The sequence below is a fragment of the Hippopotamus amphibius genome, chromosome 11, assembly GCF_030028045.1.
Source record: "Hippopotamus amphibius kiboko isolate mHipAmp2 chromosome 11, mHipAmp2.hap2, whole genome shotgun sequence".
In the NCBI taxonomy this organism is placed as follows: Eukaryota; Metazoa; Chordata; class Mammalia; order Artiodactyla; family Hippopotamidae; genus Hippopotamus; species Hippopotamus amphibius.
In genome coordinates, this window is record NC_080196.1 from 33,652,640 (window position 1) to 33,680,249 (window position 27,610).

The 27,610-nt window shown below is 48.9% G+C and overlaps 1 protein-coding gene across 1 annotated transcript; it reads right to left on the reverse strand.

The window, feature by feature from the left end:
* Positions 1-12,295: 12,295 nt before the first annotated feature.
* CAPN11 (calpain 11) lies at positions 12,296-24,452 on the reverse strand. The gene is made up of 21 exons (XM_057699273.1): positions 24,225-24,452; positions 23,777-23,846; positions 21,676-21,794; positions 20,654-20,787; positions 20,294-20,462; positions 18,562-18,645; positions 18,384-18,469; positions 18,064-18,138; positions 17,756-17,916; positions 17,439-17,608; positions 15,726-15,737; positions 15,240-15,451; positions 14,909-14,948; positions 14,744-14,812; positions 14,600-14,657; positions 14,400-14,464; positions 14,087-14,155; positions 13,588-13,666; positions 13,373-13,489; positions 12,840-12,898; positions 12,296-12,721 (listed from the first exon to the last, which is right to left on the reverse strand). The coding sequence occupies exons 1-21, from the start codon at positions 24,450-24,452 to the stop codon at positions 12,695-12,697; spliced, it is 2,103 nt and encodes a 700-aa protein (XP_057555256.1). The 3' UTR covers positions 12,296-12,694.
* Positions 24,453-27,610: the final 3,158 nt, after the last annotated feature.

A 27,610-nucleotide genomic window follows, 5' to 3' on the forward strand; every position in this document is an offset into this window, starting at 1 on the left:
CAGGATGCAGGCAGCATGGTCTAGTGCTCTTCGCCAGCAAAACCCCACCTCTGTGAACAGAGGAAGTGCCCTGTGCTGAGGACCAGAAAAGAAGAGCAGAAGGTGTGGCTGCACACCACTGGGAGATGGCAAGGATGTCATGGGAAAGGCTTCCCAGTTATTAGGCTGGGGAAGGAGGCCAGTGAAGTTGAACAAGACTGAGTCAGAAGGGGCTGGTGAGGGTGTGTGTGCAGACAGAAGACTTGGCAGGCAGGAGGAGAGAGCAGCCAGGCCTGGCTGTAGCTGGGGGGATTTCTGTTTTAGAGTTTGAATGTTGAAGAATGTGATGTAGGCATGTTTGCGTACATGTTGGATGCATGTGTGAATTAGATATGTGCCGAGCCCAGCTCGGCGACTCGAGGTGAGTGACGGGTGCCGCAAGCTTGAAGAAGACACAGACACAGACTGAAGAGAAAAGTGGGACCGGGGGGCTCAAGACCTCTCGGATCAAGAGCCCCGCTGACTCATCCCAGGCTGCTTTTATTGAGTTTGTGGGCTAACATTCTCAGGTTACACTCATAAACAATCAAAGGCCTCACATGACTGAGGCAATTATCTTTGTTTACTTCCTGGGTCTGAGTTGAGCAGGTGTGGATTTGAGCTGGGGGTGGAGAGCAAAACAGCCCTGGGGGTAGGAGACCTCTCTCAGATATTGGGGGTCTGTGCCCCACCCGTGTTGGCCCCTCTGCGACTGTGCCTGTCTTAGGTTGTTCCTCCCTTGAGGAATCTTACCTGTCTCTGGCTAACCAGTCATCCTCCAGGGCCAAACAGGGTGATATTAGTCTCCACGCCCCGCACCCTCAGCTCCTCCACTGCTCAAGCAGCACATTCTGAATCCCATCGCTTGGCCCACATACTTCAACATTTTCAAGGTTTCAAAAAGGTTCCCGAATGTCTTCCCACATCTCCCCCTTTTTGTTTTCGTAGGAGAAGATAAGCCTGTAGGAGAAGATAAGCCTATTGGAGTTATTTCTTTTTCAGTCAATCCTTGTAGCGTTCCTCCTGTGCACCTGAGAACTAAACATAGAATAATTGAAAGACAACAAAAAGTATCAAAATGCTTAGGAGACTGCTATTCATGCCTTTTATCCAATCCAATGGATGCAATGCTTTTAATCCATCAGCTATACTTCGTAAAGTAGCAAATTTGGTGTAGAGACTGCAAAAATCATATTGCATGCCAGTTATTTTAGTTTGTAATTGTTGTATGTCCAGTGTGACACCATCCGCTTCATATCCCAGCAGATGTGTCACTGGCATCATGGCCATTCCAGATTTGTAATGTTCTTAAACTTAAGGGAAGTTTCCATATTTCTGTTTGAGCTTGGCCATTCTCTAATTGAGGCCAAGGAGGTACTAATCCAGTCCTAAGCCATAAGATGGGATAGGGCGAGTGCATGGCAATATTGGTATAATCCATTGAGTTCTCTTAAGAAACTGCAAAATGGGATTTTTCGGATAGTGATTATCAATTTTCCCAATATAATCAGCAAAGGCAATTTGCCAACTTACACAATTTTGGAAACAAGCCTGAATTTCTTTAGTAGTTAAATTAATAATTATATGTGAAGGGTCAGTTCCAATTAAATGCTTACTTCGAGTTCTTCCCTTCAGAACCAACTGAGTTAATAATTCTAAATAAGATGACAAGGATTTTACCACAGTATTTGCTAAAAACAACCATTCCACAATTCCTTCATTTTGCATTAATATTCCCGTAGGTGAATGAGAAGGTAATATAATTAACTGCAATGGCTGATTAACAGTTACTCTCTGTAATTGAGAAGAATGAATTTTATTTTCTACAAGTTTTAGTTCCTCTAAAGCAGCTGATGTTAAAGTTCTTGGACTATTTAATTTTGAATCTCCTTTTAACAAAGCAAATAGGTTAGACAATGCATAGGTGGGGATCCCTATGCATGGGCGAAGCCAATTAATATCTCCTAGGAGTTTTTGCAAATCATTAAGAGTTTGGATTTGATCTGACCTCAGTTCCACCTTTTGTGGTCTAATAGTTGTTCTATCAACTATTGTGCCCAAATATTGATATGGGCTATGCATTTGTACCTTTTCCGGAGCTATTTTAAGTCCTGCTCTATCAAGGCAAAGCTGCATGCTAATATACGCAGAAGTAAGTAAATCTTGATTAGGAGCAGCACACAAGACATCATCCATGCAATGGATAAGATAACAATTAGGAAATTCTAGTCGTACTGGTTCAAGGGCTTTAGCAACAAAATTCTGGCAAATAGTAGGGCTATTCAACATGCCTTGAGGTAACACCTTCCATTGAAGCCTTTTTCGAGGTTCTTTATTATTTAGTGCAGGCACAGAAAAAGCAAATTTTTCTTTATCCTTGGGATGTAATGGAATGGTGAAAAAGCAGTCTTTCAGATCAATAACTATTAAAGGCCAATTAGCAGGGATCATATTAGGTGATGGGAGGCCTGGTTGTAAGGCGCCCATTGGTTGTATAACTGCATTGACTGCTCTGAGATCTGTTAATAAACGCCATTTACCAGTTTTTTTCTTTATTGGAAATACTGGAGAGTTCCATGGGCTAAAAGATTCTTCAATATGTCCTTTTTCTAACTGTTCAGTCACTAATTCTGTTAGAGCTTCTAACTTTTCTATGGTTAAAGGCCACTGCTCAACCCATACAGGTGTATCAGTTTTCCAGGTCAATGGGATTGGTGCTGGGGGAAGCAGTAAGCTTTTATGAACAGTGGCCACTAGTGAAAAGACTGATATCCAAGACCTTCTCTATTTGCATTACCTTCAGCTGGAATGGGAAATAGTTTCCCTTGATGATATTTACCAAAACCAAACCCTGGCTGATATCCTTGATTTATCAGCATTTCTTGACTTTGCATACTATAAGTATCTAACGTTGGGATGTGGATTTCAGCCTTCCACTGTTGCAATAAATCCCTTCCCCATAAATTAATGGGAAGGTCTGCTATATAGGGTTGTAAGTGGGCTGGCTGCCCATCTGGGCCAATACAAGGCAATATTTTAGCACTTTGCTGCAAGCCATGAGCTCTACCTAAACCTACCACTGTAATGTCTGCAGGACAAGTAGGCCAGCGAGAAGGCCAATGATTACTGCTTATAATTGAAACATCAGCACCTGTGTCTATTAATCCTCTAAAAGCTTTTCCATTTATAGTTACTGAGCATGTCGGGCGTGTTTCTAAAATTTTTTCAGAGAGGAAAACTCTGGCCTCTCCTGTGCTTCCAAAGCGTTTCATTCCCCTTACTTTTGTACTATTGCCAGTCTTATAATATGGCAGAATAAGCAACTGTGCTATTCTATCACCTGGATGGGCTTTCCATGGAACCGAAGTTGATATCGTCACTTTAATTTCTCCAGTATAATCATTATCAGTCACTCCAGTATGAATTCTAATTCCTTTCGATGTTAAACCAGACCTTCCTAGTATTAAGCCAACGGTTTCTTTTGGCAAAGGTCCAGTAATTCCTGTCCTGACCAATGTTGGAGTTTCTCCAGGCAGTATAATAATAGATTCTGCACAAGGAAGGTCTAAGGCTGCGCTGCCTGCTGTGGCTGGTGATAATTCCATGACACTGGAGTATTGGGCCATTTCTGCCTGTTTCTAGATCTGATAGGCTCCCTTTGGTTGCGGGGCTAGGAGTGAGCCCCGTTGATAGTTTCCCGACAAAGGGGTTCCATCCTTATGGAAGTTAGATTTACACTGGCTTGACCAGTGAAATCCTTTTCCACATCTTGGACAAAGTCCAGGCTGTTTTTGCCCTTTGATTACATTATCTTGAAAATTAACAGCCCTTCTATCCACTCTCTTCCTACATTGTTTCTTTGTATGTCCTTGTTTACCACAGTTAAAGCATTTCCCTGGAAATTTGTTATTTATTTTCAGTCCAGCCATAGCTTGTGCCATCATTGTTGCTTTAAAGCTCTCAGTTCCCACTCCCTGGCACACTCTAATATAATCATTTAATGTTCCCTTTCCTTTCATAGGTCCAATGGCCTTCTTACAATCTGTATTTGCATTTTCAAAGGCCAATAATTGCAAAATAGTATCAGCAGCCTCAGCATTAGTGATCTGCCACTTGATAGTCTCCTGTAATCTGGCAATAAATTCAGTATAGGGCTCTTTTGCCCCCTGCATGATCTTTTGAAAAGAGACAGGAGCTTGCCCTTTAGCTTCTATTTTCTCCCAGGCTCTTAAACAACAACGTCTCACCTGTTCTATGGCCTGATCTTCCATCAGAATCTGGTCTTGAACTCTGCCCCAATTTCCACTACCTATCAATTGATCCAAGGAGATAGGAATCTGCCTTGCTCGATTCTGGTTTGCCATAGTTTCAGCATGATCACACCACCAGGTTTTGAATTGTAAAAATTCTCCCGGGGCTAGTACTGCACGAGCCAACGTTGCCCAATCAGCTGGAATCAAACGAGAGCCTTCGGCTACTCCCTGTATGATACCTATGGTGAATGGAGAATTTACTCCATAATTTTGTACTGCTTGTTTTAATTCTTTCAATATTTTGAAGGGTATCGGCTCATGTACTGCCTCATAAATTCCATTAGGATTATTAGGATCCACTCCAGGTGCCACCCTTTCATGAACAGTCACTGGAAATGCCATTTGCATAGCCTCCAGATCTCCCTCTTGTCTAGCCTGTAAAATGCCCTTCTGTAAGGGTGATAAAACTGAGTGTCCTATAGACACAGGAAAGGCATAAGCTCCCCCAGGCGGCATTAAAGAGGGTGGAGGAGGGGGCAGTATAGGAAGTTCGCCCTCCTCCACAAGTGAGGGAGCCGAGGGTCTTAATCCCTTAGCCATTTGTATTCCCTTTTGTTTTTCAGTTTTGTTTGGCACCGCACATGCCCATCGGTCCTCTGACGGACCGGCTTCTTCATCAAAGCTATCTTTTGAGCCTTCAGGAGCCCATAGAGGCGCTAATAGAGGCTTTAATACTGACTTAATCAGAGACCACATTTGACCAAACAAAACCTGGTACTGGAGTCCCTTTAGAATGCAATTTTTTAAGTTTGCTCCCAACCTTATCCCTAAGTACATAAACCCAGTGTTAGCCTAAGAAGGAAACTATATACAATATTCTCAACTATTTACAGAATTTTTAACAATCGACCTTCATTTGCTTTTTACAAGACCTTCACTTGCTTTTTACTCCACCTGCCCTTAGGAGCTGCCGTAACAGGCATACATCTGGTCGATATTAATCTAAACTTTTATTTCCCATATTTTACCCCGAACACAGACTACCCAAGAGATTTACTTACCGGCAGGATTTTTTCAGAGGCCTCTTACTCTCCTCTTGGGGGCTTCACGGCACTTCCCAATTCTTTACTTTTATCAATTTCACTTTCCGTGAACCTTCATCACTCAAGCCTTTCGTGCCCCACGTTGGGCGCCACTTGCCGAGCCCAGCTCGGCGACTCGAGGTGAGTGACGGGTGCCGCAAGCTTGAAGAAGACACAGACACAGACTGAAGAGAAAAGTGGGACCGGGGGGCTCAAGACCTCTCGGATCAAGAGCCCCGCTGACTCATCCCAGGCTGCTTTTATTGAGTTTGTGGGCTAACATTCTCAGGTTACACTCATAAACAATCAAAGGCCTCACATGACTGAGGCAATTATCTTTGTTTACTTCCTGGGTCTGAGTTGAGCAGGTGTGGATTTGAGCTGGGGGTGGAGAGCAAAACAGCCCTGGGGGTAGGAGACCTCTCTCAGATATTGGGGGTCTGTGCCCCACCCGTGTTGGCCCCTCTGCGACTGTGCCTGTCTTAGGTTGTTCCTCCCTTGAGGAATCTTACCTGTCTCTGGCTAACCAGTCATCCTCCAGGGCCAAACAGGGTGATATTAGTCTCCACGCCCCGCACCCTCAGCTCCTCCACTGCTCAAGCAGCACATTCTGAATCCCATCGCTTGGCCCACATACTTCAACATTTTCAAGGTTTCAAAAAGGTTCCCGAATGTCTTCCCACAGATATGTTTATTAAATGTATGCTAGTTCATCTCACTTCTCCAATACAGGGCAGTCATGTGCTAAAATTCTGGGGGTGCCCCTCACATCATAATCTGGGTGAATGATGCCATGTTTGGTTGTTCAGAGCACAAACTATAGATGGGCCTCTGCTAAGTGTGGTGACGATATAAGCAGAAAGGGTAGGGGGGGTCCAGATATAGTTTTTTTTTTAAAGACTTTATTTTAATTAATTAATTAATTTATTTATTTATTTATTTTGGCTGTGCCGGGTCTTAGGCCACACAGGATCTTTGTTGCAACATGCAGGATCTTTTAGTTGCAGCATGTGGGCTCTTAGTTGCAGCATGCATGTGGGATCTAGTTCCCTGACCAGGGATCAAACCCAGGCCCCCTGCATTGGGAGTGCAGCGTCTTACCCAATGGACCACCAGGGAAGTCTCCAGATACAGTTTTTTTTTTGATGTAAGAGAAGCCATTTTAAGCCTAAACCGTTTTGTGATCTAAGCCTGGCCACAATGCTTGCCCTTGGACAGGTCTCAATAATAATGATCTTAAGGGAACAGAAGGATGAATGACTTATCAGGTAAGAGAAGAATGGCAGAGATGATAAATCAGTTGTAAAGACTCCCAGTTCTGTTTCAGTGGTAAAGATTAGCCTGAAGTGCTCAACCACCAGCTCAACTGGAACCTAAGAGATGGTGATGCTGACTTTTTCTGACCCTCGTGATTTCAGTCAACTGAAGCTTGGCCTCTGTTGACCCTTGCCCCAATTCCATACTGAATGCTCCTCCACTCAAGCCCCTTCATGAATACACACGTGCTCTTAGTTTAAAACTCCCCCAATTTTGCTACTGGGGAGACACTGTAACTGGGAAGAGTTAAATCGGACTCCATGTTCAATCTGTTTCTTTGACTTTAACCTTTGCTTGTTGTTGCTTCTGTTATTATAATCATACATGATGGCCTGCCTCAGGGAACCCTGCCCCTCTGCCTGAATGTTAAACTAAAGGGCCTCTGTTCAGCTCACAGGCATACAATCTGCCCTGCCCACCTGTGTGAATGTCTGAAATTAACATATCCCCTCACCCAGATCTGTCATTCCTGGATATGTTTTGCAAGACTGATGGTCCTTTCACTTTACTTCCTCACAGCCTCTCCCTCTGTGTTTCTATAATACAAACTGGCATCCAGACCCCAATAAGACGGTTTTCAGGAGACACTAATTTTCCACCTTCTTAGTCTGCCAACTTTCCAAATAAAGTCATATTCCTTGCCTCAACACCTTGTCTCCAATTCATTGGCCTGTTGGGTAGAGAGCAGAGAGAGCTTGGACTCCGTAACAAATTTGGCAAGCTAGCCAGGAGCCTTGCTGCTCGATTTCCTCCATCTGCCAGAAACCCAACCTCAGTCCAACCTTTTGTAAACTGATGGGTTTTTATATTGCTGTACCTGACTCAGGGCTGAAATTTTGAAATGAGAACTATGAGGTCTCTCTGTGTGTTTGTATGTCTTTGTCTTTGGATAGCATTGTTGAGGTTAATCTGTAAGTGAGCTCTATTTAATTGGCTTAAAGAAAAGTAAGAGCTTACAAACCAAATAATTCTAAATACAAGAGAAGGTAAGCTAAATGAGTTTCAGTTTCACATGAAATGGGAAATATTCAGTATTAAATTAATAGCTAGTATTAATGTTTGTTGATCTAATTAATATAGACATGTCATTAGAGCCATCAACATTAAATATGGTACTTTCACTGCACCTAGGTTTAATAGAAGTTAAATGAAATCTTGTTTTCTGTGGCAAATTTGTCAGTGAGAAAAATAACTTGATATGATGAAACTTTAAAGTGTAAATGAGATAAGAGCTTTTAAGTAAACTATAAGAATAATTATGATCTAAAAAATCATCTAAAATAGTTTCTTCAGATTTTGGTAACTATTACTTGTGTCTCTTGGTTTTCACTAGAAATTAAGGTTTTTAAGAATCAGGGATTCTAATTTAAATACATAATTAGAGCCGCTGAAAATAACAAAACATTTCAATATGGTATAATGTGTGTTTTCAGTTAAGAAGGTATGAGAAATGGAATTACATTTTACTGAGAAAGTTGCGTGCATGGTCAGGATTAACTAAATTTACATCGAAGTTAACTAAGTAAGTGGATTTTGTTAAGTAATCCAATACAAGACTGGAATTTGATCTGTTAAAAATGCTCTTTTTTGATAACAGATTGAGTTTCTGCGCCCTAAGGTGATCCATATTTGTTTTCTTTCAATCATTTTGAGACTTTGGTTAAATGAATAAGTATTGTTTCACAGTGACCTATGATCCTGTTGTGTTTTAAAACCTTTTTTATCAAACTTCCCAAATATCAAAATCTGACTAAAGCTTTTTAGCCTCCAGCTGACTCTGGGATACTTGGAAAGAACATCTCTGAGACATCTCAGAGAGATGTCAAACTAAGTTTATTTGGTATGTTAAATTACTTCAAAAGCATTGTCAAGTGATGGGAGATGAACCTTAGGTTATAATGTAAGGATAAATGTCATTTATATAGATACTCCAAAATTTATATGGAATCCCTAACATCTGATATGTTCCTGATATGTTGTCAATGATAATACTAGTTATTTTAAAATGTTATATCCAAGTTCCCTAATTGCATTGTACTCAGATCTTTAACAATGCTATTTTAAACCTTGTCCTGATGCTTTTACAAAATGAAGATTTTTCAAGAAGACTGATAGAAAGGAACCTTTTGACAAATACAAGTTTCTGATAGCCTTTAGTTAATATCACTGGACTAGGTAACAAATGACAAAAACTAATAGAATTATTTCATCCAGATCAATGGGAATTAATTACATGGGACTGAGTGAACTGGTACCTATGATTTATAACTTTGTGACTTTGGGAAATATACTGGTTTTAATCTCGTTTTTCTGAAAAACCTTTTACCTACAAGTTAATAAAGTATGCCTTTGTAAACAAAGACAAAACACTTATCCTGCCAGAATTTGCTGTTTCCAGCTGACTCTCCTGGGGACTTGATATGATGCTAATCATTGTTTTAATTTGTTCTTTGTTTCCAAATTGTCTGTGCTTTGTCTCCCTGTGGCACTATGTCTTTGTCAATGTTACTAGTTGCATTACTTATATCCTGTCTATTTTATGATTGTTGTCTCTTGCAGTATCCAATGTGTAACCAGGCCTCCAACAAAACTTCTATGGCTAAAATTGTGATGTGATTCTAGGTATGGGAAGAAGCAACAAGGGTAAGTGTCTCCTGGATCATAATTAGACAGAGGATCCAGAGAATCTTTAATTATCAATAGGGCGTAATCTGAAACTTAGCACCTGGAGTGGCTTATCAATAATTTTCGCCTGATCTGGGATAAGCCACCCAGCACCGTGGGACAAAATTTCATCATGAAATGTCTTCCAAATACTGGTCAAATTCCTCACCAAGAGGAGAGGATCAGTCATCGGTGGCTGCAGCCCTCCAGTGTGAGTCGGTGAACCCAGAGAAAACTCAGGAAAGAGAAGAATACCTGCCATCTAGCAGCCATCAGACTGCATCCACTTTCTATGGTGAGCCCCGAGGAAACTCAGGATGTGAAAATACAGGCCCTAGACAGCTGTGGTACATAGGAAAAAAAAAAAAAAAGATTTCAGTGAGCCCAGCCTCTTGCATACTCTCACACATAGAAAAATACTAAGTCCTTAACTTGAGGTGTGGCCAAGTGGGTTCAAGTCCCAATCAGGGTTTTGGCCGGTTTCAAGTCCCAGCACGTGGGTTTGAGCCCTCAAAATTCCTGCTCTCAAATTCTAGGTTGTGAATATTTTTAAGTCTACAGGCGCAAAGTAGACACTACCAAGGTGGAACAAAAGACGAATCTCAGCATTTGGAACACTGACACCAATGGTGGACACTCCAAGAAAGAGCCATCTGACAGAGCAGTTGGAACATTGCCACCCCTTTTCCCACAAGATTGTGGCGTGGACATTGACAGTGGGGAATTGTAACTGGGAAGAGCTAAATCGGACTCCATGTTCAATCTGTTTCTTTGACTTTAACCTTTGCTTGTTGTTGCTTTTGTTATTATAATCATACCTGCTGGCCTGCCTCAGGGAACACTGTCCCTCTGCCTGAATGTTAAAGTGCCTCTGTTCAGCTCACAAGCAGACAGTCTGCCCTGCCCACTTGTGTGAATGTCTGAAATTAACATATCCCTCACCCAGACCTGTCATTCCTGGATGTGTTTTGCAAGACTGATGGCCCTTTCACTTTACTTCCTCACAGCTTCTCCCTCTCTGATTCTATAAAACAAACTGGCATCCAGACCCCAATAAAATGGTTTTTAGGAGACACTAGTCTGCCATCTTCTCGGTCTTCTGGATTTCCAAATGAAGTCTTATTTCTTACCTCAACACCTCATCTCCGACACATTGGCCTGTCATGCAGAGAGCAGAGTGAGCTTGGACTCAGTAACAATACTGCTTTGGGAAAGATCCCCTGTGTTCTCCTTAGTTACTGCAGGTAATAAATTCTTCTGCTCTTGGTTTGGCTGTATCTTTTGCCTAGACATCCAGCAGGAGGGGAGCCCAATTTTCAGCTAGCAGTCATGAGTTTACCATCTGTGGGAAGCATGGTGCTTCACCCTCATAATCTCAGTTGTCCATGCAGCACTCCTCTGAGATAGGCACTGTCCCCCCCATTTTTTGGGGGGCCACACCACAAGGCCTTCGGGATCTCAGTTCCCCAACCAGGGCTTGAACCCAGGCTGGTAGTGAAAGCCCAGAATCCTAAGCTCTAGGCCACCAGGGAACTCCCTGTCACCCCCAACTGACAGATGAGAAAAAGAAAACTCTGTTAGAGAAATAAAACAACTTGCCCAAGGCCACCCAGCCGGAAGTTGGCAGCATCTCCCACTAGGGCAAGGGACAAGAAAGTGTGGCGGTCAGCATCTTGCTGAGCACTGCCCGGTCCTCTCAATACTCAAAGGTGCTGCTAGTTTTCTGGCCTCTCCCAGAGGATCCCTGCCCCACCCAGGGACGTTTGCTCCTTAGCTGCTCTGAGGAGAAAAGGTGGTGGTAGAAAATAAGGGTGCAGGAATCAGTCTTAAGACCCTCATTATCAGAGTGTGACCTTCTCTCTCAGACAAGACTGCAGAGGGAGGAAGATGGGAGAAGAGGGTGGCAGGGCTGGAATTGATTCCTCAGGAGGTGGTAGGGGAGGCAATGGAGGGATAGGCAGTTATAACAAAGGAGGCAAAGGGCAGGGCTGGTGCAGGGAATCAGTCACCAGATCCAGGAAGACTGGAATCCCCCCACCCCCCAAGCTTAAGAGGGATGGGTGGGTTTAGTGCAAATAGAAGGAAGTCTCTGAGCACTTACTGCAGGAGGAAACGAAGCTCGCTATTCTGGGAAGCTGAAAGTACACAGACACGGGAAGGATTCCAATTCATTTGGGGTTTAGATTCATTAGACCCTAATGTAGGGGAATTTGGAAGTTGTTTCTATGCTAGAGGCTGAAAAGCTCGCTTGCACAGAGCGGGAAGCCACTGAGAGATCTGGAAGGACAGAAGAAATGTAGCTGTGGGGCACTGCTGGTGGTCTCAGTCTTCCCACAGCCGCAGGAGGCTGGGGGCTGGGGGCTGGAAGCAGGGGGCATCTGGGGCAGAGACTCCAAGGTCAAGGATGGGTGGACCAAGGATCCCTCCATCCTTCGGGTGAGGGCAATAGCCTGGCAGAAAGAAATTTTTTTTTTTTAACAATAAGAATGATTCGAATCTGAACACCTTTAAGGCAGGGATGAACTCACCTGCGGCCATAGTCCTTTACCCCTCCCAGCCACATCTAGAAGTGTCAGTTCATTTCTGTGACTGGCTGGCTCCTGCAGGTGTAGGATTTTTGACCTTTGAGACACCAGCAGTGTCACCTTGTAGACTCCAGTTAGAGGGAGGAGATGGGAGGGGAGTTTCAGAGTCCTGCGGCTCAGCCCTCCCCTCAGATGCTGCTTTGGGTACCGCGCTGTGTACAGTTCGCAGACACGGACTCTTATGCCTTTAGCATCCCCCGCACTGCCCATAAATGAGAACAGCGCCCTCTAGCTTCTGTGGCAACCACACATTTCCAAATGCTCACCCCAAATGAGAGCTACTGGGTCCCCACCTTTGGCGCTGAGGAAATGACTTACACCCCGGCCAGTCTTTTCTGGGCATAGAAACACAGAGACACAGAAGCCAGTGGCACGTGTTGTTCATTTTAATAATGCCCCTGAGTGAAGAGGGAGAAGGGAGGGGCCCTGAAACAGGCCGGTGTGAGCAGGGTAGGAAGCGTGGACAGCCTGCCCAGCCGGGAACACCACAGAAATGCCCCTTAATATTTAGTGAAATATACTCAGAGAGGGAGGGACACTGCAGGGTAAGCCCAGCCACCAGAAGCTTGGCTGGGGTAAAAGAAGAACACTTTGAGGTCGGAGGGTAGGCCTGGAGGTCCACTGCTGGATTAAGCATGGCATCTGGGGCCTGGCCCATCAGCAGAGACCACAGAGCTGAGCGCCATGAGGAGTACCCCGACCCCGCAGGCCAGAACCCCCCGGGGAAGGGGCCGTGCTCGTGGTGGTGGTGGGAAGCCAGGTTCCTGCAGTGACTCTAACCCCACATGGTTATCTGCAGCCACTGTGGGATGAGAAGAACATCAAAGAATGGGAGAGGTGCGGGTGGGGCACGACATCTGGGGAGAGGGAAGGGCCAGTGGAGCCACGGGTGGGGGTGCCCGAGGATCCCTTCCATGTACCTGGTTCAGGTTCAAGCAAATCTGGCCAGTATTATTAGGGTCCATGGTTAGAAAGTATGCTGTTTCAGGGAGTAGGCAAAAGGGAGAAGGGTTGGGAGCTGAGTCAGCGGTCGGCAAGACCCCTACCTGACTAGGGAGGAGATCAGAAAGGGTGTAAGAAACTATTCCTTTCCTCTCTCCAGCTAAACCCCCAGTCCAGCAGGGAATTCATGATAAGATCTCCTATAGCCTTGCTCTGAACCAGGGCTGGTTCTGAGTGCTCTTCCCAATACGATCTCATTTCATCTCTGCCTGCATCCTGTGCGGGTAGTGCTATTATCTATATTTATAGATGAGGCCACAGAGGCACAGAGAGATGAAGTGACTTGCTCAAGGAAACAGAGCCAGCAAGTGGTGTAGCTGGGATCTGAGCCCAGATCCGCTGTGCTCTGTGGAGGGGTGTGGTTCTGGAGCAGTGCTCCTCATGTGGGCATGTGGGAGAAGGCCGGCGGTCCCATGGCCCAGGGTGGGGAGCAGGCAGGTGCCCGACTCACTGAACATGGCCTTCAGCCTCAGGAAACAGCTGATGAAGCTGTCAAAATCCATGACCATGTCATCATTTGCATACCTGGCCACCAGTACCTGTGTCACCCTGTTATTCAGTTTGATGCCTGGGAGAGAGAGGGGTGCAGAGAGGGAGAGTCCAGCCCTCTGGCCTCTGCTGCCTCCCCCATCCCTGCCCGCAAGCCCTCTCCCTCCCCCCGGCCACCTGCTTTCTCAATTGCCAAGCGCATCTCATAGGAGTTCAAGGTGCCTGAGTGGTCCTGGTCACACTCTTGGAAGATGTCCTAAGGGGACAGACAGATGTGGTTAGGGCCGTGTGCATGGCACGGTGGTTGAAGTGATGAAGGGTTTCACAACTGCTACCCAATACCCTAGGGGCCCCCCTGTGCTGGCCCACGCCCTGAGCTCCCAGTATTCCTATCACCTGGTGACTGTAGGGTTCGTTCCTGGAACCCTGCCCAGGGTTCTCTGCCTGTATCCTTTATGCTGGCTGATACCTGAACTACGCTGGTTATTGAATATTTTGACTAGTTAATATGCCAACACGTCAACAGCTCCGTCCTTGCATGTGCGTGTGTGTGTGTGTGTGTGTGTGTGTGTGTCTAGTCGGGGGCTCTTTTTCCAGCTTCATTCTTTAGAGCCCTCATCCCTCTTGAGGACCTCTCTTTCTCACCCTCATAAACTGCCCTCTCAATGCCCTTTACCGTCCATTTCTTGATTTTCCTCCACAGGATCTGGAACTCCCGAAGCCCCAGTTTGCCAGAGCCATCTTTCTAGGAGGCAGTCAAGGATATCAAAGAAGGGAGTGGGGCTGGGAAGCAGAGGGACTCACCGAGGTGGGGCACAAGACCAAACGGTCCTGTATGGTAACTCTGGTAACAGCTGGAAGAACTGGCATCTTTTGTTACCCCAGAGCCTAATCCTCATCTGGAAGGAGGGCGTGGCCAGAGAGGCGGCCACCTCGGGGCCGAGCTCAGGGGTAGGGGCTGGGGCAGGAGAGCACGGACAGGAAGATACATCCAAGAGGTTGATCATACAGCGGCATACGTCCAGGCTGAAGCCCTTGCTTTTGAAGTGTTTGACTGTGAAGGAGGGAAGGGGCAGGAAGAAGGCAAGGGATGAACAGGGTGTTGTTGGGATGCAGGGGGGGGCTGCAGAGGGAGATTAAGGTTGGGGGGAAGGGTTGTGGGGGGGTGGGGGGGAGGTGGAAGACTCACATTTGGCGATCACCTTGTTCAGCAGCTTCTGTAGCTCATACACGCCTATCTCCTTGTCCTAGGAAGGGGGACCGTAAACCCCTGCTCTGGCCCCTTCGTCCCTCAACCACCTCCTTTCAGCGCCCCCAGCCCTCTGCCTCTCACCTCTCCACCTGCCACTATGTGATACAAACGTATGAAGTCCTGGTGTATGTCATTCTCAGAGATATTCTCCTGGAGAGAAAGGAGTGGGAGAGGGACACAGTCCAGAAAGTTCCTCCAACCCCCACATGCTGCCTCCAACCCCCCAACCCCACAACTTCCCCTCACCTCCTGGAGAAGCTCAGCGCGGTTGGCTTCATCCAGCTCCCTGGGCAGGAGTGAATGAAGGCTCTGAGTTAGCAGGGGTCAGGGAGACAGGGATTCCATGGGACGGTGGTCACGTCGTGTGTCTGAAGCAACAGGGAATGGGCTCTGCGGGATCTGGGTTCTGATTCTGACTCTGCTACTAGCTGGGACTTACCTGCCTCATGCCTCAGTTTCCCTGAATGTAAAATAAGGACAGAGTGTGTGTGGGGGGGACCAGCTGACTGCCTCCTGAGCTTGACATCCTACAGTTCTGGGGCAGGGGGCCTTGGAGCAGTGAAGTGTGGCCCCTCACCAGGACTCGCTGTGCTTCTCGGTGAAGACCCGGAGCAGGAAGTCGGCATCCTTGTGTGGCTCAAAGGTGGAGGGGATGATGATGTATTCCCCTGGAGACAGCCGGAGGTGGCTGCTCACCTCCCGTGAGTTGGTGAAAATCTCTGAGAAGCCCAGGTCCTGATACTTTACAAAGAAGTCCTTTTTCAAGTGGATGTCCTGGAGGTTCTGAAACTGTATGTGCCCTGGAGGTGGGTACAGGGCCCACAGGGGAAGGCAGGGAGAGAGGAGGCCCAGCTGGGCAGGGTGGGGGCCTGGACCCTGTCCAGCTGGCAGGTAACCCCAATGTGGTCGTTTCCTTCCTTGACCCCCTCCCAGGGCCCAAGGGGGCTGGAACCCTGACCCAGTGGCCCCCAGACCCCTTCGCCAAGTTCCACCCCTTGCCCATCCACATGCAGCCAGGAGTGGGGTGGGTATCTGCCCAGGATCAAGGCCCACATCTCTGTACCTCCTTTGGGACCTGGGGAGGCAAGAGAGAGGAGGGTTAGATTCCCAGGATGGTGAGAGGCTCAGGCCTGTGGAAGCCATGTGTGTGTGTGTGTGTGTGTGTGTGTGCGCGCGCGCACGTGCGCGCGTGTGCACGCGCTGGGGGATGCTAAGGGCACTGGGATGCTGGTGGTGGGGAGGGGCGTGGGCTCTAAGATCTAAAAGTCCCAGTGTTAATAACCCTTCTGCTTTGGACAGCAAAGTATGGTTTACACAAGGTTTTGCCAAGGGGAGATTTTTACCACTGCAGGTTAACCCTGGGAAACGGAATGCCCCGAGGTGAGATACCTTGCCCAGTCTCACACTGCCGAATAGTCAGAAGAGCTGGGATAGAAAACTAGGAGAGGGACTTCCCTGGCGGTGCAGTGGTTGAGAATCCGCCTGCCAATGCAGGGGACATGGGTTTGATCCCTGGTCTGGGAAGATCCCACATGGCACAAAGCAACGAAGCCTGCGAGCCACAACTGCTGAGCCTGTGCTCTAGAGCCCGAGAGCCACAGCTATCGAGCCCCCGCACCACAACTACTGCTGAAGCCCTAGCACCTAGAGCCCATGCTCCGCAACAAGAGAAGCCACGTGCAGCAACAAAGACCCAATACAGCCAAAAATAAATTTAAACAAACAAAGAAAAAAACAAACTAGGAGAGCATTTTCCATGGAGCGCTCATCTCCCACAGGAAGTTAATAGGGGGTTATTGAAGCCAAGGAATGAGCACATAAACATTTACAAAAAGGTGAATTAAACCAAGATAAACAGGTTGCTCTCCTGCAGGGATGAGCAGAACCTTTAACATACTGATGGCCCTGTGAAGCTCCGGGTGGGGGTAGAGGAAGGGCCATGTCTAACCTTGGTAATGGCTTCAGGCGTGTCTATTAACCTGGGGGACTCACAGCCTAGGCAGAGGGCAAGGCTCGTGTCTGCTTCTGTTCATGACTGAACCTCTGGAGACTGACTGGGGCCTGGCATACAGTAGGTGCTCGTTGACTATGTAAGTGAATGGACAAATGGGCATTTCTAGAATTTTGCAAAGCATGGTTTGGGAAATGCTTGTCAGGGGTTTCTCTTGGCCAGATTCCGTGCTCTTGGTGGAGTGACTGCAGGGAGGCTTGGGGGCTGTGGAGACGTCTCCGCCTGTGTGAGTTTGGACAAGTGACCTCACCTCTCTGGCTCCCAATCTCCTTCCTCCTCATTAAAGGCATTATTATTCGAAAGGCCTTTGGAACAATGCTACATTTTTTAGATTTAAAAACTCTGAAAAGAACGCTGCCAGCCCTATCTCAAAGGCGCAACACACCACTCAAGAAAGAGCCGGGGCCGGGGTCGGGGGAGGAATAAATTGGGAGATTGGGATTGACACATACACACTACTGTATACAAAATAGATAACTAATAAGGACCTCGTGTATAGCACAGGGAACTCTACTCAATACTCTGTAATGACCTATATGGGAGAAGAATCTAAAAAAAAGTGGATACATGTATATGTATAACTGAATCACTTTGCTGTACACCTGAAACTAAAACAACATTGTAAATCAATTATATTCCAATTAAAAAAAAGAAAAAAAAAGTCAGGATGTGGAGGCAGTTGGAGGGCGACCTAGTCCCGGGGCGGGGCAGAGGTCCCAGGGGGGGATGAGGCAAGAGAGGGTGGGGGACCAGCTGGACACCCACCGAGTAGACAACAAAGCCTATGGTCTGCAGCTGGGAACCCTGGGGCCGCGCCCGCCTCCAGTTCTTCTGCATCAGGGCCACCAGGCAGGTGCAGACAGTTTCGTCGTCCTCTGGGTCATCATCCTCCTCGGGGAGAGAGATCTTAAACTGGGGGTTGGTCCAGAATGTGTCTGTGGAGGAAGCAGGTCAGGATGGCCCTGCCCTTCCCAAGGTGGACAGGCTTCCCAGCCATATGCCCACGTCCTCAACAGGGCCCAGCTGTGCGGTGAGTCAGTGGCCCGTCCCTTGCTCCGTGCCCCCAGAGTCCCCTCGCCCACCCACGTGGCTCCGGCAGCCCCCCGCGGTGCTGCCCCTCCGCCAGCTGCCCTCGTAGAAGGTGGTGTGCCAATAGCTCTTGTCGTCTCCACAAAGCGTGTCGGGTGTCAGGTTGCAGATTTCAAGGAGGGTGAAGTTGCCCAGGAAATCTTGGTAGGACATCCTGTGGTAGAGGGGGGCCAGAGCCCATCAGCGGCACACCCACACCCGTAGGTGCCCCCCCGGAGCCTCCTCATCCAAGGCACCGGTGCGAGGGTGGCAGGGATGAAGGGACTGGGTGTGGGGACGGAAGGAGGTCCATCCCACTAACCAGAACTCCCCGTCCTCCTTCCTGTGCAGCAGCTGCCTCTGGACATCTGGGGCCACCTCTTCCCACTCCTTGGCACTGGAGCAGAGACAGGCAGTGGAGGGGCAGGGGGTCAGGAGACACACCTCATTCCTCCCCCAGGGATTCCCTTACCCCTAAACATCCGCCTACTGGGGGTCCTGGTTAGATGGAGAATCTGGAGGGGAGGAGCTTTCCCTGCATACAGGTGACTGGATGCCAGTCGGTCACTCTATGGCATGGCCTTGCTCATGGGCCTGCTGGGTGCCCTGCCCCTCCCCGCAGAGTGCTGGTGGGATACCTACTTGTCACTCCAGGCTCCATTCCACTCAATCCGGCCCCAGGGATTCCGGACCCGAATCAGTGTTTCCATCCTGCCGCGGTACAGGACCTGGGTGGGTTGTGTGCAAAGGTCAGGGGTGTAGGGTCAGAGAACTTCTCCTTCTCCTGCCCCACTGGGTGGGGTGCATTGGTCAGACTCACATCCTGAAGGCCGGTCACTGAGTAAGCATGTCCTCTCACCAGCATTCTCTGCGTCAACGACTCTAAGTCACTTTCGCTGGTGATCTTTGCAACAGAGAGGAAGGAAAGGAATTCAGGATTTGGTCAGAGGGATGGGGCACCTGAAGAGAGGTGACAACACTCTGGGCTCATTTTTTTAAAAATTAAGCTTTGTATTTTCTTTCTTTTTAAAAAAAATTTTATTTATTCATTCATTCTTCTTCTTTTTTTTTTTTTTTGGCTGCTTTGGCTCTTCGTTGCTCCAAGGGCTTTCTCTAGTTGCAGCGAGTGGGGGCTACTCTTTGTTGCAGTGCGTGGGCTTCTCATTGCAGTGGCTTCTCTTGTTGCCAAGCAAGGGCTCTAGGCACACGGGCTTCCGTAGTTGCAGTATGTGGGCTCAGTAGTTGTGGTGCACGGGCTTAGTTGCTCCGCAGCATGTGGGATCTTCCTAGACCAGGGATTGAACCCGTGTCCCCTGCATTGGCAGGTGGATTCTTAACCACTGTGCCACCAGGGAAGTCCCAAACTTTGTATTTTCAAATAATTGTAGATTCAAAAGCAGTTTTAAGAAATAATACAGAGATGCTGTTTATTGTCTGTTAACTGTATCTCAATAAAAGTTCTTAAAAAAAAGAAAGAAAGAATACAGAGAGATCTGTGCACCCCATATCCAGTATCCCCCAGCAGTAACATCTTGCAAAGCTATAGCACATTATCAAAACCACAATGAAGTTATTGATGTAATTCGTCAGTCTTACACAGACATCTCCACTTTTACTAGTGCTTATATTTGTATGTTTTATGCCTTGTTCTCATACGTGTAGTTTTCTGTATCCACCACCACCATCACAACATAGACCATTTCCATCTGCACTAGCATTCTTCGTGCTGCCCTTTTATAACCAACATCCACCTCCTATGACCTTCTTCCCCAATTTCTGACAACCCCTAATCTGTTCTCCATTTTTTAAAATTTTGTCATTTCAAGACTCATATAAATGGAATCATCCAGTATGGAATCTTTTGGGATCAGCTTTTTTCATTCAGCATAATTTCCTTGAGATTCAACCAAGTTGTTCTGTGTGTCAGTAGTTCATTTCTTCTTATTGCTGAGTAGTAACTCCTGGTATGTATGCACTGCAGCCTGTTAAACCATTCACCCATTGAAAGACATCTAAGTTGTTTCTAGGTCCTGGTTATTATGAACAGAGCTGCTTTCAACATTTAAGTACAGGCTTTTGTGTGGGCATAAGTTTTCATTTCTCTGGGATAAATGCCCAAGAATGCAACTGCTGGGTCCTATAGTAGCACTCTGGGTTCATTTATTTATTTGAACAAATATTTGTCAGTATCTATTGTATGCCAAGTACCATCTTAAGTCCCAGGACCCAGCAGTGAATGAGACAAATAAGGTCATTGCCTTCATGGAATATGAAAACTGTCTGGAGAAGTTTGGTCATGAATAAACACATGGATAAGTAAAACAGTTTCCGATTATGATAAATGTTGGGGAGAAAATCAAAACAAAGTAGAGAGGAAATGGGGGGCAGGAGCAGTTAATTTAGATTGGGAGGAAGACTAGCCTGAGGAAGGGGCATTTGAACTGAAATGTGAACGAGAAGGAGCTAGTTATGCAGGTATCTGGAGAAAGAACGTTTTAGGTGAAAGCGACAGCAGGTGCAAAGGCCCTGAGGCAGGACCAAGCATGGCTTACTTCAATGGAGCAGCCCATAAGGGAGGATCGCTCTACGGCCTTTCTAAGTATCCTCAGCAGATTTGGAGGAGGCGTCTGGAGTTGGAGGCTCTGGGTCACGCCCCCAGTGAAGTCCTCAAAGCCCTCTACCGTGTTGCCCCCCGACAGGGCTTCATAGGATCCATTCAGCCTGCGGGCACAGAGACGGCACTGTTCGGGCTGTGGGAGGCAGCTGTGAGCTTGGACCTCAGAGGGTGCGGTGAGGGAAGGGAGGGAGGCCCTGCCATCCCCCTGCCTCTTCCCCTGATTCCAGCTGCCCCTGTCGCCACCAAAGGTCAGAGTAGACTGGGGGCCAGGAAGTCGCTTGATTGGGGCACTCACTTGGCATACGCCTTCTCCAGCAGGGCGCTCCAGAACTCGGTGTGCTCAGCTGAGTGCACGAACACCAGCTTGCCATTCTTTGTGGGCAGCCGGTCATCCACCACCACGTCCACCCACTGCCCAAACTGCCAAATCTGCGGGCAGCAAGGTGGGCCTCAGCGGGGCGAGAGGCGTCTGTATGCCCCAGGCTCCCTTCCAAGCTCGTGCACACATACTTGCACGCACGCGCGCGCACACATTCTCACACACACCCGCAGCCCCCACACCCCCCACACACCCACACAACCCCCACCCACACCCCCACAGACCCCCACCCTCACCCCCCCCACACCCCCCCACCACACACTCTCCTGCATGAGGACTCTGTTACACGAGCGCCTCCTGGTGGCAGTTTCAGTGATGCATCCGTGACAGAGAGCTTGCTCCCCAACCAAGAAAGGCCATGGAAGGCCCGAACCTGCCCCCAGCCTCATCTCCAGGTTCTACCATGGCCTCCAGGGGGACCCACCCGCCTTTTGACCTTGGATGAACTTTTATTTATGAGGTCTTAGAAATTCTTGTGACTTTCAGAAATATTTTTATGACGTGAGGAATTTGCCCACATGCTGCATGATTTAAAGAGCAGGTTACAGAATTGGATGACAGGAACTCATAGGAACCCAAGTCATACGTGCTCACACACACACATATACATGCATACACAGATAGTGTGTGGATCTACCCAGAGACAGAGACAGAGACAGAGAAGCAGGAGGAAGACCAGGAGGAGGATCACAAACTCATACCCACTATTTTCTTTTGTGACTTTAAAAAATTAGCTTACATGATTTCTTTAGTGAGCAGATATTTCTCTGACAATTAGGCAAAAATCCACTCTAATAAATATAATTTTTTTCAAAAAGAAAAGAAAAAAGGTAAACTTCAAAGCATGTACTAATTCTCTCTCTCTCTCTCTCTTTCACACACACACACACACACCCCCTCATTCGCAAATCAACTCTGGCTTTCAGATCACCCTTCACCTGGAAATGGAAGATGCCAGCGTAGTTTTTCTTGAAGCTCTGCCCCCTGGGCACCACGCGGTACAGCAGCTTGGGGTACGTGGTAAGGGAGCCGATGGCAGCCAGCAGCCAGCAGTCCCCTGGAAAGACAGAAGGTCTCCCCGCTTGAGCACTCCCTTGTGTGTGAGTCCGGAGTCCAAGCCCCAGAGGAGCAGGAGCTGGATGGGGGGGTGGGGAGGACCGCCCTGCCCCCCACAGACACGCCCTCCCACTGAGGCGTGCTGGGGAGGAAGCGAGCAGGGAGAAGCTGCAGAAGGGCCCGCTCTGGGGGTGGCTACTCCACCTTTCCTATTAGGTGAGTGAGTCATAAATCAGAGCCAGATGCTTTTGTTCTGGGATGTGGGGGGAAGCTGTTTTTGGCCTTGATCTTCCTCCTCCCTCTGGGACCCGCCTTCTTTGGGGGACAGCCAGTTGTCTCCTATCCCTTGAAGAAGGCCAGTCACCTTCCCTATGGCCCCCCCACCTCTACCCCAAGACAGCTGTCCTTGATGTTATCCCTGTAATACTGGATCCCAAAGGGGCCCAGTCTGTATCCCCGCTGGGACACAGGGGCAGGATTCTTGGTCTGAAGTCATCTGTCGCCATCTCTCCTGGGGATCTCAGATCACGGGTGGGGCTATGGGGTAGGGTACTTGGGCCAGGCTGAAGCTGAGGGCACTGGGAAAGCTGCTGTGATTACCCAGTGTGACTACCCTGGCTGCCTGAGGGACACTTGGAGGGAGGCAGAGGGTGGGAGGGGAACGTTATGGACACTCCAGGGCACCTAGGGAGAAGCAGTTTCTCCTCCGGTAGCCCCAGGCCCCTCCAGCCCAGGGAGCCCTGTGGCAGCTGTGCGGCCTGATGGCTCTCTGGCCTTTGCCCTAGCCATACTCTCCCCTTTTCTCTGCCACAAATGGGACAGAATTCAGCCCCAGAGGAGGCCCACCCTGGCCTTATTCCTTAAGATGCAATGAGGAACGGACTTGAGAACACATGGTGGGGGACGAAGGGGAAGCGGGGATGAAATGAGAGAGTAGCACTGACGTATATACACTGCTGAATGTAAAATAGATAGCTAGTGGGAAGCTGCTGCATAACACAGGGAGATCCACTCGATGATGGGTGATGACTTAGCGGGTGGGATAGGGAGGGCGGGAAGGAGGCGCGGGAAGGAGAGGATATGGGGATATATGTATAAATACAGCTGATTCACTTTGTTGTACAGCAGAAACTGGCACAACAGTGTAAAGCAAATATATTCCAATAAAGAGCTTAAAAAAAAAAGATGCAATGAGGGGTTTGGAGGAAACCGGGGGATAGGGCCAGGTTGGGGAGGAAGCCCTCTTTGGGGGTTGTCCATGGGATCCTGTGGGAGAGCGGCTGCTCCTTTACCTGATACCCCAGACTGAGGAAGTCGTGGCCCTTGCAGTGGTTTAAAACGTGTCCCCAAGTCCTTCGACAACCCTCTCTTCAAGAGCGGAAGCCTAATTCCCCTCCCCCTGACCGTGGGCTGGATTGTGAGTTTGCTTTTAACAGCAGAACGTGGGGGGAGGTTACTGCCTGCTTCTCCTGAGATCAGGTGGTGAAGGCGTTCGGGTTTCCCCTTGTTCTCTCTCTTGGGCCACTCACTCCGGAGGAGGCCAGTTACCACGTGTGGGCACTCAGAGAATCCTACGGAGAAGCCTGTGTGGCAAGGCCCTGAGGCCTCCTGCCACGTGAGCGCACCGTCTTGGGAGGAGATCCTCCAGCTCCCTTGGAACCTCATGAGAGACCCTGAGCCAGACCACCCGGCTATGCTGCTTCCTAAGTCCTGCCCCGGAGAAACTGTGAGATGATAGAAGTTTGCTGTTGCTTTAAGTCGCTGAGTCTTGGAGCCATTGATGACCGGCATACACCCTGCTTACTCCCAGCCCCAGACGGCAGCAGGTGGGGGTGGAATCCGGATTAGGAGCAGGGGCCCAGAAGAGCTGTCTGAGCCCAGCACTCCCAGTCCCCCAGCCTCAGAAGACACCCTGGCGTTCCCCACGCTCAGCCCTCCTCCCAGACTCACGTCCTGCCCCCAGCTTTCCTGCTCCCCACTCACCAAGCAGCCCCTGGCAGATGTCGGTCGGGCTGACCCCGTTCACAATGAACTGAGGATTGCTTGCGATTTGCTGCAGTGAAGGCATAAAGGTTTCAGAGAGCCCAGGGCACCCCCCCCCCCCACCCAACCTCCCTCTCACCTCCCTGGGGAATGCTGCCTGCCTCTTGCAGTTCCAGGGGAAACAGGGATGGGGGGAGGCGGGGTGGGGGGGAACTTGGCTTAATTGTAGGCTGTGATGGCAAAGGTCAGTGAGTGACCTTCCCAGGGGTTATCTGAGAGCTTTTACTTAAGCATGTCCAGAGCCGTCCCCAGCCCTGACAGAGGTGGAGTCTAGGACAGGACGAAGGTAGGGCGGTGGGGGATGGGAGATTACCCAAGTGACTGGGGCCTCCTACAACCCACCCCCCGCTCCGCCCCAGGAGTCCATGTCTCCCCTCCCAGTGCCCACACTGGGCCGCTGCCAGCTGATGTTCTGCACGTGTTTGGAGTTGGGGCCCAGTTCCTTGAAGCCCAGCGAACTGGGCTCAGCAGGGAAAAAAGGGTCCTCGAACAGCTCTCCCTTCCGTAGGCAGAGTGCTCGCAGCTCCTCAAAGCTCTGGTTGTTGTAGTTCTGGGCGTTGTCATGCTGGCCCACGCCCTTGGCCTTGAGTCGGTTCTGGCTTATGTGAGCTGCCATTCCCTTGTGGGCGAAAACGGTCTCCTCTTAGCAATAAAAAGACAAATAACCCAATTTAAAAATGGACAAAGGATCTGATAGGTGTTTTTCTGAAGGAGAGATACAAATGACCAATAATCACATGAAAAAATGCTCAACATCCTTCATCACCAGACAGACGCAAATCAACGTCACAATGAGATACTACTTCACACCCACTAGGACGGCTCTAAATCCAAAAGACTGGTGATAACAAGTGTTGGTGAGGATGTGGAGAAATTAGAGCCCTTGGACACTGCTGGTGGGATGTCAAAGGGTGCAGCCACTTTGGAAAACAGTCTGGCTGCTCCTCAGTTAAACACAGAATTACCGTATGATCCAGCAATTTCACCTCTGGGTGTATGTACCCAAGAGAAATGAAAATATATGTCCATACAAGAACTTGTACACAAACGTTTATAGCAGCGGCATCACTCACAATAGCCAAAAAGCTGGGGAAAATCCAAATGTCCATCAACTGATGAATGAACAAACAAAATGAGGCATACACATACAGTGGAATATTATTCAACGATAAAAAGAAATGAAGTCCCGAGACATGCTACGACATGGATGACCCTTGAAAACATGCTAAGTGAAGACAGCAGTCACAAAGGACCATATATTGTATGATTCCAATTATGTAAGATGCCCCAAACAGGCTAATCTATATAGAGACAGGAAGTATAATCATAGGCTTATAATCAGGGAGTTGCCTAGGGTTTAGGGGACTGGGGGATTGGAAGTTGATGGCTAAAGGGTATGGGGTTTCTTTGGGGGGAGAATGAAAAGGTTCTAAAATTGCTTGTGGTGATGGTTGCACAACTCTGTGAACGGACTGAAAACCACTGGATTGTACACTTTCAATGCATGAATTGTATGCTATGTGAAACATAGCTCAATAAAGCTGTTTAAAAAAAAATGACCCCCAGAGAGGGTTGGGGTGGGATGAATTGGGATTGACATATATACATTACTAATAAGAAAAAAAATCAAATTGTACCCTTTAAATATATGCTGTTTATTATATGTTGATTATATCTCAATAAAAGTTCTCAAAAAAAAAAAAAATGATCCCAGACCATGCAAACAGACACTGCCTTTTGCGGAGAGTGGAAATGACGAAGTATAGAGGGCAAGAGGGCAGTGGGGAAGGGGCTGCTCACAGGGGTGTGTCCAGTTGGGGAAGGACCCAGTGGGGGTAGGATGGCTGGGTCGCTGAGAGGAAAAGTCAGGCCAGCTAGCAAAACCTGAGGCAGCCAGCAGCTGAGGACCCGGGATCCCCCCTGCCCTAGAGGGACTGCAGCCTCTTACATCTTTCCTGAGTATGCCCCCCACCCCATGGGGCTGACTCCCCTTTGCCACCAGCAGACCCAGGAGGAGAGCATGGAGGAGGGGCAAGAGGAGCTGAGACCACAGAGCCGAGGTCCACTCTGGATCTCCAGTCCTACCCTACCCGGGCACTCAGGTCCTGTCCTGCCCGCCCCCCATCTCCCCACATTCTCAGCTGACTCTGGAATAAGGAAGTGCTTGGGGGAAGGGAGGAAGGATGTGGTCTAAGTTAAACAGAGCCCAGTAGGGGCCGGGGTGTAGGAGGAATTCAGAGTGAGGAAAAGAAAGGGGCAGCTGCAGATGGGGCAGGGGGTCCTGTGCTGTCCAGAAATGAGACTGGATTGGGCCCAGAGAGGGCTGCATTCCTCAGAGGCAGGAGCTGGTGGTCTCAGCTATGCTTCCTCCCTCGAGCTCACAGGCAAGCAGGGGCGTTAGAACAGCAGAGCTGACGGTCCTGAGTGCCTGCTCCGTGCTGGGCACGCCAACCCCGAGAGAGGGCCACGTGGTGCCTACAGTTACAGGAATAGGAAGCCTGAGCGTGGAGGCTGGGAGCTGGCCCAAGGTCACAGAGTGGAGGTTGGGGTGGACTAAGCCTGACTGCAGACCCCAGACTGGGCCTGTGACCTTCACCCTACACCGTCCTGGAGGCAAGTGCCTCTCCCCAGCAGGGAGGCCTGGGGACCCAGTGCCATCTCCCCATCCTCCCCAACTAAGGAGGTCATGGGCCATTTGTGGCTGAACTGATCTGATACCCCCTTACGCTTCCCACCACCCCAACCAAGCAAACGCGTTCTCCCGTCCCTCATCAGTGACTCCTAGGATCTCCTTGGGTCCAGGAATGATTCCCGTTCCCTCCACTTACTAGCCTGACAAACCCACCCAGGCTGCCACGGACCAGCCCAGCGCCTTGGAGCACAGGCTGCCTTTGTTCCTCAGCTGCATAGACTGTTCTTGCCTCGGTGCCTCTGCTGGGAATCGTTCCTGATCCCACGCACACATCTGTCCGTTGGGAAAAGTCCCGGCTCAATGCCACCTGCTCGGTGAAGCCTCCCCGGACACACTTGTGCAGAGTCGGGGCTGCCCTGGTGTCCAACACTCTCCTTATTACAACACCCATTCCTGCCTGCCCACTCTGACGTGGCCTGTCTGTCCACCCCCCGCCCCCCACCGAGGCGATGTGCTCTCAAGGGTGGAGGTGGGGCCTCCTGTCCACTGCTGGGTTCCCTGGGACTCACACTGCACCTGGCCCAGAAGGGGCTCAGGAACGCTTTCATGGGATGAATCAGTGACTGCCTGCTTTGCGCTGTAGTAATGTTTCCTCTATGTTTGCAAATCTGTATTGTCTGTATCCTGCCCTGCTCCCCCACTCCCCATTCCACTCTAGTCCCACATGATGTTGTTTGTTGGTCGCCTCCCTCACAGAATGAAATCTCACGCAGGCAGGGATTTTGGTCCATTTTGTTTGCTGCTGTATTCCTGCTGCTGTATTGAGTACACAGTAGGTGCTCAATAAATATTTTGAAGGATGTTCCTGGCAGCTGCTGGAAGGGAGGAGGTCGGTGTATCTTAGTTTCTCCCACAGGAAGAGGGCCCAATAACAATCTGTGGAGGGGCTTCCCTGGTGGCGCAGTGGTTAAGAATCCACCTGCCCATGCAGGGGACGCAGGTTCAAGCCCTGGTCTGGGAAGATCCCACATGCCGTGGAGCAACTAAGCCCGTGCGCCACGACTACGGAGCCTGTGCTCTAGAGCCCACGAGCCACAACTACTGAGCCTGTAAGCCACAACTACTGAAGCCCACGTGCCTAG

Excerpts from the sequence above, each read along its gene's own strand:
- CAPN11 (XM_057699273.1), bottom strand. The coding sequence starts at position 24,452 with ATGGCAGCTCACATAAGCCAGAACCGACTCAAGGCCAAGGGCGTGGGC. Across the intron at positions 12,899-13,372 it reads GAGGCTGAAGGCCATGTTCA|CATACTTTCTAACCATGGAC; the intron begins GTGAGTCGGGCA and ends TCCCTGAAACAG. Across the intron at positions 12,722-12,839 it reads TTTGCTTGAACCTGAACCAG|TGGCTGCAGATAACCATGTG; the intron begins GTACATGGAAGG and ends CTCATCCCACAG.